The sequence below is a fragment of the Aulonocara sp. 'chitande type north' Nkhata Bay genome, linkage group LG1 (assembly GCF_057382095.1).
Source record: "Aulonocara sp. 'chitande type north' Nkhata Bay isolate Kocher_YH1m ecotype deep benthic linkage group LG1, A_spYH_male_GT1.1, whole genome shotgun sequence".
Lineage (NCBI taxonomy): Eukaryota > Metazoa > Chordata > Actinopteri > Cichliformes > Cichlidae > Aulonocara > Aulonocara sp. 'chitande type north' Nkhata Bay.
The window spans coordinates 37,375,907-37,388,863 of NC_141344.1; the positions used below are offsets into that span (position 1 = coordinate 37,375,907).

Below are 12,957 nucleotides of genomic sequence, written 5' to 3' on the forward strand. Positions count from 1 at the left end.
ATATGATTGTTGGGTTTTTCTCTGTATGTATTATTGTAGGCTCGACCTTACAGTATAAAGCACCTTGAGGCGCCTTGTTGTTGTGAGTTGGTGTTGTGTAAATAAAATTAAACAGCAAAAGGGTAAAATTACGCTAATGGCTAAGTTAGCCAGTAGCCAAAACAACTGCAGGTAAACCACAATTGTCATAACAATCGTTTAATATATGTTTTTTTAATAAAGCCATGAAAGTGGTAAAAAAACAAAGAAACAGTTAAATATTATGAAGACCAAGAAAATTAGACGCAACATGAACACTTAGGTTCATCGTGTAAAAGGGGCAGACTTAGAAGGATGCTAATTTTTATCTGTTGTTCCTGTCACACTCATTGCTCAATATATAAATATCATTACTACTGATACTACCAATTTCTATAGTTTTAAATAGTCTATTTCCTCCTTGCTGTTCACATGTATCACAAATGATTAAAGTTTTATTTGAATCCAAGTATATCGACCCTGAAAAACCCACATGGGTGGGTCACTGGTCGGTTCACTGGGTTCTGCAGTCTTTATTTATCACAAAAATAGATAAATACAAAGACAGACATAAACTGTGAGCTTAGTTTAAAACAGGCTGTAAGGGACAACTTGGCTTCCATAAATAATCCCCAAACGTCTGGAAGTGACACAGCAGAGAAACCTAGAAATGTCAGATCCTGAGAGATGGAGGATGTGCTGCGATACTCACACCAAGGAGGCCTGTCAGAACGAGATCTGAGCGAGATGGAGGAAGAGAGGACCCTTTGAGGGATGTACGAGTCTACTGACGGCTGGCTGTGTGCACCAAACATGGCTGACAAAGCTACAAAGAGACGGAGGGATCGCAGGTCAGGCTGAGCGTAGTCAGGTGTGGCTACGATGTCTATAAATACAAACAGGAGTGTGTCGGTTTGTGTGTCTTACCTCTGGTGGTCCTAGTGTGTGGATCCCCCGCGTTCTGGCACACGCTGGTGAGGAACTCGCTAACCTGTTTCAGAGACAGTGAGTTGTGCAGCGTCTCCAGAGGATAGATGGAGGGCACCATGGAGCATCCTTCAAAGCCTGCGGCAGAAGAGAGATAGGAAGCCAGCAGGCCCATCAGCCCTGAGTCTGCCCAGGGAGTCAGAAGAAGAGCAGGCAGAACCACTTCAGCTGACACCCAACACCACTGCCCCCAACGCCACCCATCACTACACCTAAAAAAAAAAAGTGCTCTGAAATCCTGCTCCTGCTTCAGTACAGGCTCTAACCCCGTGTGGACTCCCGCCAGCCTCCGTGGTATTTCGACCCAGGCAAGTTGCAAAAAACCATGCTGGACGCCAAGACAACATGACACCATATCAAAAACAGAAAGAGTCTACGTATCTCAGACGTCTCGCGGGATTTGCAAAAGCAAGCAGGTCGCAAAAAATACAGAACGTCAGCCCTTCTGCTCAGTCCTGTTACACAGCTGCGACAGCAGCACGTTAGCAGTCAAAGCCGTCCAGACCGCAGCTCAGCCCCGACTCGTCATCCAAGGCGCTTCATCCGCTGTTAGTTCACAACCAAGCCGCAATTCACCAGAGCCGTTCACAATCACAAAGCATCAAACTGCAGCCTGCCTCGGCCTTCCACAACCTCCACAGAGGGTGTTCGTACTGCGCTCAGCTGCACGGGCTGGGGGGAGGGGGTGGTGAGTGTACGCCACATGTACAGCAAACAAGCAGGAATCACATGCTGGTTAAGGTCAGGTGGAAGGGCGTCTGGCATTCCCACGAACCCGAACAGCTGACCCCAAACGCACACGTGTGGCGGTGGTCGTGTGTTGTGATGGCACATGGAAACCTGAACAGACAGTGCAGTACAAAGAGGGTGCTGCACAGGCCTGCGCCGTCAACTCACCTGTGGGAAAGTCTAACAGTGTTGCTGCTTATTGGAGTAAATCTGGTGACTGACCAATGAGAGGACAGTGACCAGAGGCCCACGAGCTGACACTGAGACTACACAACTTACTGAGAGGAGGGCAGGCTGGCATATGGCAATCGCAGTGCTAACTGTTATTAACATACACGAGAGATTATTTAGGGCTGTTAGGTGAAACCTTACTTTTAACTTGTAGTTTCAGCTAAATTGGAAAAAATGTGATATTATTCTAAAGAAAAAGGCAATCAAAACCTGAGAGGCAGCAACCACCTCAGAGAGGAAAGACAGTAGCTGCAAAACAATGATGCCCCCCACAAAACCCCCGACAGCTCACACGACTCCAGCTTGCAATCTGCATAACCACAGAAACAGGCAAGCATGCAGAAACATCAAGAGGCAAAGCATGAGAGTCAACCACAGAACAAGCACAGTCCCAACTAAACCGCGAGCTGTGGCTGTAACAGAGCATGAGGCTGGGGTATGGAGGGCGGGGCCAGGGGCTGACCGTGGAGGTACTCTAGGGGATCGTGGCCGGAGATGAGCCAGTTTCGGAAGAGGCGGAGGTGGTAGGAGCACTGGTGGAGGTGGTGGGCCAGTGCCTGGTCCAGAGAGAGGTGGCGGCCCAGGCTGAGGTCGGTGGAGAAACGCCTCAACAACTGGGCCACGTGGTGCTCCTCCAGGGGCTCTAAAGAAGAAGAGGGAGAGCGAGAAAGGACAGAGCAGTGGTCGGAGAGGGGAGGGGGGTGGGAGCAGTACAAAAGACATGAAACGAGAGGTTTTAAGCAAGGAAGGGGGGAGAGAGAAGCACTGAAGTACGACACAGATGAGAGGAGAAATAAGAGCTCAGCGGGAGGCGGGTGGAACAGAGGAAAGATGTGTGCATGAGGGGAAACTCTAAAATGACAAGCAGCAGCCAGCAGCGTCTCCTGGCTGCCACACAGCCAAAGGTCGGGAAAAAGAAAAAGCGGCAGATCGTCAAGCGTTTTAGTAAAGCTTAAAGCAAGAGAAAAAAGGAAAAAAAGGAAAAACAAAGCAATAACACACAAACACACATGTTGCTCCTTTGCGGCGTCTCAACATTAAAACAGCTGTGGTAACAGGAACCATGAGAACCCGCGAAGGAGCAAGAGTGACGCAGGACGTTAACAGGAAGCGCAGAGCCCAAATCTGACACCACCTCTCCAAAGAAAGACGCCAGGAGCTGTTAAATGCTACGTCTACTGTCTGCAGCAGGGCCACCCGGCCACGCCGCTCGGTTACTCTGCAACACAAAAACGCCAACGCGGGGCGGGGGGAGTGCGGGGTGCTCGTACCTGCCGCAGTGCACCAGCGTGATGGGGCCACTGCAACGGTGGAGGTGTCATCTTGTGTTCCTGTGGTGAATGACATACTGTATGTGAACAACACCAGGAGAAACTCATTCAGGGTTTGTCAGTGTCTGCAAGAAAGTGGGCGATTTTAAACGTTTAAATAGAGTCTTCGTGTGTGATGTTCACAGAAACCTGCCACCAAAGCAACAACTCCTTCAGCCATCGCACTAGTTACACAAGCAAGACGAAAGAAACCGCTCAACCCAGATGAGAAATCCATATAAATCCCAACTACAGGTCTATTAAACCCATTTAAACCAGTTCCTTGGAGGACAGAAAAGCCAGCCGAGCACACCAGCATGTGGCCCAGAGCATGAGGTGCTAGGGTGACTACAGCTCCCCTGACTCAACACCCGTCACAAAGCAGTGGAAAAGAAAGTTTCAGGTTTTGTGAGCAATGGTATCATCTGTGTGCTAATGAATTTAAAAGGGAAAACCCAACAGACAAAGGAGATGGGATGAGCCAAGCCTTAAGCCTTTCCCAGTTTGCCAGTAGGAGCTTATCCTGGTTTGATCGGCTGTGACTGGACGAGCAAACCAGGAGGAAAAGTCGCAGGTTTAAAATCACCGAGGCAGAGCTCAGAGGAAAGAAGGGACGGGTTAAACACTGATTATTGTTTGAACAATGAGCTCAGCTGACAACCTCTATGATAAGGACCACAGGTGTATGTTACGTGTACGCATGCACACACACACACACACACACGCACGCACGCACACACACCTATTGACTGGGGGGGGGGGGATTAAAAAAAAAAAAGGCAATAACTGAATTATTGGGGTAATGGTGATCAATCTGCAGACTGTATGCGGGATGTTAAACAGGGTTCCCACCCTGAGCTCTTTACAATCTTCTGCTGCTTTCTAACTGAGGAAACTGAGAAGGTGGGAAGATCATTTAGTGAACTGCAGCTTTTTCTTTTTAACAGCTGATTAATGCTAGAGAATGTAATGTACCTCAGCACCATGTTACAGTGTTAACACAGATTTGACAGATGTTTACCAGTCAGAAGTTGCTTTCATGTTCTCTTTAGGAATGATCCTATAGAGGCGCTGAACTTTAACCAAAAGCTCCCTCTAATAATGCCTTCTTGATGTCTGATTGCACTGATGCTAGATTATAGAGTCTGGTGTATTCACAGCTAGCAAGTGCTCTTCATTATGCAGATACATTGGCTAGATGTCAGCAGACTGCAGTCAACTGAATTGTGTCTTCTTGGCCCCTTTAATTCAAGCTGAGCGTCTGTTTACTCTGAGACATGGAGTCCAAAATGAGAAGACGAGTCAGCAAAGCTCATTTCTGTCCAATGACAGCGACGCTGAGGCGTTTTGTTGAGAACATCCTGAGCTTGTCGCTGAGTAAGCGGTAAGGCTTTTTGCCAGTGTGTGAGTCTGTTAGCCTCTGTTAGCTGCTGTTAGCTGTTATTACAGGCATTAGATGCTTTTCAAAGACAGTTTCACTAACATTGTTGGACTTTTACACTTAGTAAATAAACTCTGTGTATCAAAGTGTGATGTTTAGGACACTCTAGCCCAACGTTAGCTGGCACCATGTTAGCTTACTACCAGCTTTTGCAGCTTTCTCCCTCCCACATGTCCAATTTGCTGACTTTAAGTAGCAATATTGGCAATAACTAAGCTGGCATACTACGTATGTGGACTTGTCCATATCTGCTACTGTGTTCAAGATGGCGAGGAAATGTGACGGCTTTGGCAAACTGGTGCCCACTCCTAAGTGTTTTGGATGAATGGATAAATTCCAAGTTAACGAGAATGCATTCATTTGTTGGAAGATGTATTCATAATATACAAACACATTTCCATTCAATAACCTTAAAACATAAATAAAAGACTATATGGTGTATTCCTCACTGTGAGGACGAGACTGGGAACTGTTCTTTTCTGTGTAAAGGCCATGAAACACCAAGCGTGCTGCAAATAAGCAACAGGAAATTCTCTAAATATGCACAATTCTGGGTTCATCCAGTTCTCAAGAGAAAGCAGCAGCAAGGAGAATTTAATGGTTTGATCCAGGAGTTGAAACTGCCTTCATGCATATTTCCTGATGTCAGTGGGGCAGTTTATTTGGGACCAAATCTGAGGAGGCAGAGAGATTGTTTCAGAGAGTCAATGAAGCCGGAGCAGCCTCTCACGGAAAATGGTATTATTTTACTATTCAGGTAAATTCAATGTTTTGAGCCACGCAACCGAAATGAAGAAGAAGAAGAAGGTGGTGCACAACGATGTTGGAGGACTGAACAGCAGCATGTTTGCTTAAGTTGAAAATCGTAGGCTCTGCATGAGCAAATAAACGGTGGAACGCACGCCGACTTCAGCTCGACTTCTACATCGTTCTTCCAACTTTGTAAAAAAATAAGATGAAACATGAAAAATGAATAAATCCAAGAACTTAAACACTGAACTGGGTTAATTTAGTAAGATATTAAATGACAACAGGCCCAAAATAAAAGACGTGAGAAGTTTAAAACATGATTTGTGTTCTTACTGTTTTAACAGTATCACTGCTACACGCTGTCTTCTAATTTAACAAACCTGTTCCACGTGAAGTTGAGCTGACAGACGGATGAAATGACATAATCCAGAGTTGGCAACATGTGTGACCAATCAAAATCTTCCTAACGAGTGCTACACTGAACATGACGACAGAGAGAAAGAGCATGCGATCGAGATGAGGAATGAGGAAAAGAATCTTGGAGCTTTGTCAGATGGATCCTATTTCCTGACTCCCGCAGCTCCGGCACCTGAAGGTGACGCGGATCTATCTTCTGTCGTCTGCTACAGACAGACCCTCACAGGGAGTCGTGAGACTTTGGCTGGTAAACATCTGACTGGTTCTTAATTAGCTGAACAGAAATTGCAATTGTGGCTTTTTGACCTACAGTAAAAGATTCTGCTTCATTTCTGAGCCTTCTTTGTCTGTTGCAAGTCCTCAAAACTTTTTGTAATCCAACAATAAATAAAACAGCCCTCTGATAAGGCAGGGTTGATGAAAAAATTAAAAAAAATTATTTGTGACTGTTGTCATTCAGACGTTTTTGTTTCACCTGGCCCAGCGATCTCAAACCTGTGAGTCTCCTGGTCAGGACCAAACTACATCAGCACTGCTGGGGACCTATATAAACTGATATGTGCTGTTCAAACAGAAGGCAAACTGTGCTGCACAGTCTACTCCCCTTCTCCTGGACATCCCTCCTCTACTTGGTAGTTTGAAAAGCAGACCAGCAGCAATAACAAGATGTTTTATTTTTCAGTCCCTATTTGGTTTTTCCCACATGTGTGTGAGGTCTTTGTATGATTCTCTGACATTCCCTGTCTCTGGATTTACTTTACTATATTTTACAAACTAGTGGGAACCCTGGTTAGAGAGAGAATGTCAGGTAGTGTTAGAAAAGTCCAAAGTGTATGGGTAAACAAAAATAGAATTAAAATAATTAGAAATAAAAAGATAATGGAAACCTGGAATGTTGGAGGGCCATGTGGAAAAAACAAAATAAATTTAAAAAATCCAAGGTAAAAAAAAAAAAATTATAAAAGTTTGAAGACATGCAAGACAAAGGTAGGTGAAGTGGAAAAATACTTGAAAGAAGCAGACGTACCATTAGTCGGATGCTTTGCAAACGACACAGAAAATCGTTTTACTGCCGGCATAGACAACAACTCTGAGGAAATAAAAAAAAAAAAAAAATCACTAGTGTTACTATGAGCCACAGTAAAGTGTAGATTAGGTTTGATCATTTCTTGTTCTTGTCTAAGGCGGACGCAGTGCAGAAGAAGAGTCATCAACTACAAATGTGTGGTTTAGGAATCAGTCTGTGAAGCGGCCCTGACTGAAGGTGCTGTTCAAACAGGATGGTTAAAGATGGCTGAAGATGGCTGTGGGTCGAAACACTGGCACAGCATCTTCTAATAAAGTGAAATGACATGAATTTAACTTAAAAACATGAGGATTCACGAGCCCGATACTCACGACTAAATGCTGCTTTCATTGCCTCCAAGTTTAACTGTGACAGGTGCAGTCTGACTGGGTTGTGTGCAACAATTTAAAAATGACCCGCATTACGATGCTTCAGCATAGAAAATAAATATAAATATGACCCCGACTACTCTGACACGCGAGCGTCCACTGGCTGAAAACAGAAGGGAACCTGCAGTCTTGAATATGAGGTGGAACAAGATGGATGACAAAAGAGCAAACTGTGAGACAGCCAGGAGGGTGGATGCTTTATGATACCGCACTGCCACCTGGTGGACAACATGACAACCCTTGACATACAGCACTGAGATTCTTACTTTGGAAGAGGGGCAGTTAGCTGCTCGGTGATGATGTTTCTGTTGCTTCAGCAGCTAAACAGAAACATAATGATAGACTAGGAAACTAAAAAACACGTTGGGATGTAAAAACGTGAAACAGGTCGTCTGCCATGACCAGTCAGGCACTGGGAGAGTGATGGGGACGCGTATTACTTTATTCCATTTATATCGTGCTAAGGCACTATATAAGTGCTACCTTACAGAACAAAGGACCAAGGTGCTTTATATTGCAAGGTAGAGAGCCAAAATAAAAAGGGTCCTGCAGGTTGGTCAGTACTGCTACCTGGTGGCTGGATGAAATCCTGGTACCAAACCTGGCTTCGGACCTTAGGCACTGTCCTGTGTCCCTACTGGTGCAGGACAAAGCCCTGCCACACGTGACCAGAGTGGGCAGGCAGCTCTTAGCTGAAGGCATCGATGCCACTGACTGGGATCTTATGCATCGGTGCATCCAAATCCACCAAAGACTGTCCAGGAGCTCACTGACGCCCTGATCCAGGTAATATGAACATCTGTCAGCTCATTGGGAGCTGCCCAGATGTCAGTGGGAGTGTATACAGGGACACGAGGACAATACACACCATTTAACCACATTATGACACAATTTGGATTGTGATTTCAAAGTTTAACTCAGATTTTTGGCGAGATTTTGAATCGATCGTCCACTAAAAGCTGAATTCCACAATGTAAAGAAGTTTTTTGAGCAGTGTAAATGGTTATCTACCTACTAATTAACTAAATTAGCTCTCATGTTGCAGTGATATTGGTTTTAACTGACATTCTACAAAGACGTGTGAGACTCCACAAACTCAGAGTACATCTACTGCCACGCTTCTCTCAAGTGTATCCTGAAAAACTCATTTCAAAGCAGCCGTGCTATTCTGGCTAAACCTTTCTGCATTTCCTGTTTGGCAAATATTAAATAGTTTTGGTTTGGCCTGAGGCAGGAATCCTAAAAAGGAGCACATCAAGTTTACTCAAAGCAGTAAAGGAGGAAACAAAAGAGTCAGTGGATATGGTGACTAGAATGAATATGGAGTTAACAGAAATATGACTAAAATGTAAAAAAAATATTCTATACATGTATGGGCATGTGTCCCAGTCCACTGATTATCTAACTACTGTAATGACTCCAGCTTAAACATGTTTCATGTTCACGTGTGCAGCTTTCAGGCGTCATCGCAGGTCAGACAGATATAATTTACACATTACGACACAGAGGAGGTGTGTGCTGATTTGCTGTTGTCCTGTGCAGGTTTGTGAAGGCGCGCGGTCTCAAACACGTACCGTCTTTGTAGGACAGACTGCTGGTGGAGAATTTTTTGCGGTGCGCGCGTGCGTAGTCCTGCAGGTTGGGGGCGCTAGAGGACCCACCCAGGACAGTGGTGCTGAAGAGCCCAGCGCACTGAGAGCCTGTGAGGGGGGCGGGCCGGGTTAGTCACTACTACATCACATGCTGTTACTCAAACAACTGACCAGAAAGAGACAGATTCAGAGACACAAAGAGGAAAAAGAAAGAGACAAGCAGAAAGAAGGACTCGTGGGAGACCGTGCACTCACGAGGGGTCGCAGAACTAAGCCACATTAAAGGTCCCATTTAATGTATTAAGTGCAACTTTGTAGCTAAGGCTAGAATTCTTCGTCCCCTTCACATGTTTAATTCATACAGAAAGCTTTAAACATCAATAAGAACATCAAAGAGTACAGAAAGAGGAGAGGCGTTTAAGCTGCGTCCACACTGGAAACAATTGGCTTTGAAGCTGACGCTTGGCTGGCTGCAGACACTAAGCCCCGATTGCCTAGGTAACCCTCTAATGCATGGGGTGTCAAACACAAGGCCCGGGGGCCAGAACTGGCTTGCGAAAGACTCCAATGTGGGCAATGTGAAGGAGGACAGAATGCTTAAACTTTTACCTGTATTTTCATGCGTTTACAGCTTGTCCTAATGATAAGCACCTCCCCCATGGCCATTCACACATTAAAATAACCGTCTAAGAAATATATGATTTTCACAGGAAAAAACCCCAAAATGTCCATTTTATAGCTTGAGGACAGGCTGCACAACGAGCTAACAGAACATTACTGTAAGTTTACACATTTATTTCTTATAATTTAAGCATGAAGCAGCATGTCTTTATCATGTAGAAAAACTGTGCTGATGAAACTGCACTTGTTTTTCTTACATTAAAATAACTCGGGGAATAAATGTTTAGTTTAAATGTAGTCAAGTTCTATACGAAATGACAGAAATGTAGGAGGAGTCTGAAATCCCCGCTCGAATGTATTTACTACCAGATCTGTCAGTTGACAGTATCCTCACGCTAGCGGCCACTTCAATCGCTCTGCTGGAAGAGAGAAAATGTTCTGCGGTCCTGCTCGATTCATGTTGCCAGCAGTTATTCTGTTGAAGTCACTGAGTGTCTTTCACCTTCGGTGGCCTCTGGTCACCACAACGCTCCAAACTGCTTCCAGTGCAGACGCAGCGTAGAAGTTAACTGAGAAGGATTAACAGCATCATCCATGATGTTTTAGACTTTAGCTCAGACTGTGCCTGATGTCATTCACACATCATTGAAAGACAGAGAGGAAACATTTCAGGTGGATTTTACAACAGCTCAATCACAGTCAACCCCTGGAGTTGCTCAGAGGCAGAGAAAGCCCCGGAGGCTTCATGGGCCTGCATAAAGGTTCACTCTTTAACTCGGAATACAAGATTCACACAGACACTGGTGACCAATCATTTTCATCATGTTTAGTTTGCATGAATGGAGCAGAAACAACCTCAAAATGACTTCCTTTCTGATTTCTTGAAATCATGTCAGCAGCAATTAGCAACAGTGTCAGACACGTTTATCTGTGCAGAATTGATTTTATGTCAGGAAACTAGGCTGCCCTGCTACAGAGGGATGTTTTACCTCTGAATGCTGACGAAGTCACAAACCTGCAAAATGCTCAGCTCGAAAAAAGCTTGTGTGCATGTCTCAGAGCAATGAGCACCGCCCTCATTCTGTGTCATTTCCATTAATAAAAATGTCTTCCCGAGATAAAAACTCTCGTAGCTGCACCCGAGCCTCCCACTCAGTCGTGTCATACGGTTGCCGCAGCAACAGAGCATTACAATACCTACCTAATCCACTTTGTTTCATCTCCGGGGACTGACGAGAGCAGAACGAGAAAAGGCGGTAACTGCCGACTTTGGAGGACGATGTTTCCGACAGGACCTGGTGGAAAGAACACGCCACACATACCACAAGCATGTTTTACATCACGTATCAGCCACCACTACTTTATTTAGTGAAATACAGCCGTAGATAAGACCAGAGGCTAAAACCACAGGAACCAAGTCTTCTGTGGATAAAACACAGGAAAACGTGAACGATTCTTCTCTGCAGAAGCTAACAGACAGAGTTCAGTTACACTGTTTATAGTGTCTACAGTGAAGAGCTGTTGAAACAATTTTAAAACTCCTATTCTGGGTCTGCTTCTTTCTGCATTCAGTGCCAGTCTCACCTCCATGGATCCGGTCTTATGGTTGCGAATAAGTGGGGACTTCCTCTGAATGGTGATTGGCTCAGACAGCGGCACAGCACGGTCGGTTTCATCCCGTGACAGGTCCTCCAGGCTGCTGGGGTCGGGTTGTTTTTGCCCGTTCTGGATTGAGCAGACATACGGTATAAACCTGACGGCAAACACTGCCACCTGCAGAAGAGCAACGAGGAAGACTCTTTGCAATCCCACCTGCCGTGCTACCTCTGCAGAGGCGGGCCTGAAGCCAAAGCCGGTGGGAGCGTTCTCCTCCTCTTCAACACCTTTCACCCCGGGGCTGAAGTGAAGCTCCACATGGAAGCGCTCCTCAGAGGAGATGTCCTGTAGCAAGATAAAATCGGTTATTAGAAATTTCTAATTGGTGAGCCTTTAATATAAAAAATTATCGATTTTTGGGGGGTGTTATGACTTTGGCTTACAATTGAAACCTGGGATCTCAAATTCAGTATAAACTGTATAAATACCATGGATCTCTATGTAGGTCAGTACACAGAGATCCATGGTATGTTTAACCACATTTATGGCAAAGGCTGCTGACCTGACGGTTTTACAGATGATCATCATCATGAAACACCCAAACCACAAACAGGTCGCTGTCAAAGCAGCCTGAGCTTCACCTCAAGCCGACTGCAGGGACACACCTTCAGCTGCTTGTTGTTTTTAGACCGATCATAAAAATATTCTAACATTTTGAGGTTTCTGATTTGCCCTGCACACCGCTCTGCTAGCTACCAGGTATCAGCTGAAGCATGGCTGGGGGGTCTGACTAATCGCTGGTGTTCAATTAGGAGAAGATAAAGATGGCTGCACTCCTGAAACAGCTGTGTATCGAATTTATTCAAATAAAAAGAAGAAACGCTATAAAGCTAGCATGTCACAAATGGAACCATGTGACTGCACGTCTACCACAAACAGAACATCAGAAGGAAAGAAAAACACCTTATTGTTGTCCTCGTACAGCATGATGACAATCTGAGTCATGTAGTTGAGCTCGGAGACAGCACTGAGGTAATCCATGGCACGCTTCCACTGCTGGTCCTTCTCCTCCTGTTGCACACACACACACAAACGTATACAGACTTTGTGCCTCCTCTGAAAACATTCAAAGCTCAGCCAGATCGACATTTGCTTACATCAAGCAAGCCCCCGTAGCGGAAAATGCTGAGCAGGGAGTGGACGTGACTCTCACTGGTGAAATACAGACGGGTCCTGACGTGGCGTCCAGGAGACATCACTCCTCGAGAGTACCTGCAAACGTACAACCGAGGTCAAGTTCAAAATATTCTCCGGTCGGTCGGAACGCTATTTAAGTCACGCAACTCCTAATCTTAGACCCACAGAGGGTGCAGCTTGTTGACAGACTCGTCCTCGTGAGTCCTCTGCAGGTCCAGCTGGATCTTTCTGACCAGTGGGAGGCAGTAGGCGTATGCTATGTCCAGTTTCTCCACTCTGTTTATGCCATATTCCTGCAAAAAAACAACAGACAAATGAGCTTAAAATACTACACGACTTTAATATATACTCAGAGTATATCAGAGTAATTAAACTGTGTGATTTTCAGGTGCCTAAGAAAGTTTTACACTTTGTTACAGTGAAAATATCAGCTGTGCACAGACAAAACTTTCCTTTAGCTTCACTGGTTTTAGCAGCTATACAGCACATCACAGCACAACCATCATCAATCATATTTGACATATGTGGGCCTGTATATAGGTGTACAATAGCACTCAATATACACTGAGTGTTTTTAAATAAAGTCAACATCCGGTGTGGAGTCCACAGCTGT

The 12,957-nt window shown here is 45.0% G+C and overlaps 1 protein-coding gene across 8 annotated transcripts in view; it reads right to left on the bottom strand.

The window, feature by feature from the left end:
- Positions 1 to 12,957, bottom strand: part of ppip5k1a (diphosphoinositol pentakisphosphate kinase 1a) — a 35,616-nt gene that overhangs the window by 2,152 nt on the left and 20,507 nt on the right. Inside the window, exons 20-31 of one of the 8 annotated variants that reach the window (XM_086294865.1) lie at positions 12,510 to 12,637; positions 12,305 to 12,419; positions 12,111 to 12,218; positions 11,364 to 11,492; positions 11,136 to 11,276; positions 10,753 to 10,846; positions 8,913 to 9,038; positions 6,911 to 6,973; positions 3,237 to 3,296; positions 2,429 to 2,608; positions 946 to 1,083; positions 731 to 844 (exon numbers count right to left, since the gene is read on the bottom strand). In XM_086294865.1, the coding sequence (XP_086150991.1) occupies positions 731 to 844; positions 946 to 1,083; positions 2,429 to 2,608; positions 3,237 to 3,296; positions 6,911 to 6,973; positions 8,913 to 9,038; positions 10,753 to 10,846; positions 11,136 to 11,276; positions 11,364 to 11,492; positions 12,111 to 12,218; positions 12,305 to 12,419; positions 12,510 to 12,637 (1,396 nt within the window). The remainder of the gene's footprint in view (positions 1 to 730; positions 845 to 945; positions 1,084 to 2,428; positions 2,609 to 3,236; positions 3,297 to 6,910; positions 6,974 to 8,912; positions 9,039 to 10,752; positions 10,847 to 11,135; positions 11,277 to 11,363; positions 11,493 to 12,110; positions 12,219 to 12,304; positions 12,420 to 12,509; positions 12,638 to 12,957) is intronic. The other 7 variants (XM_086294879.1, XM_086294872.1, XM_086294888.1 and 4 more) reach the window with 7 other exon arrangements.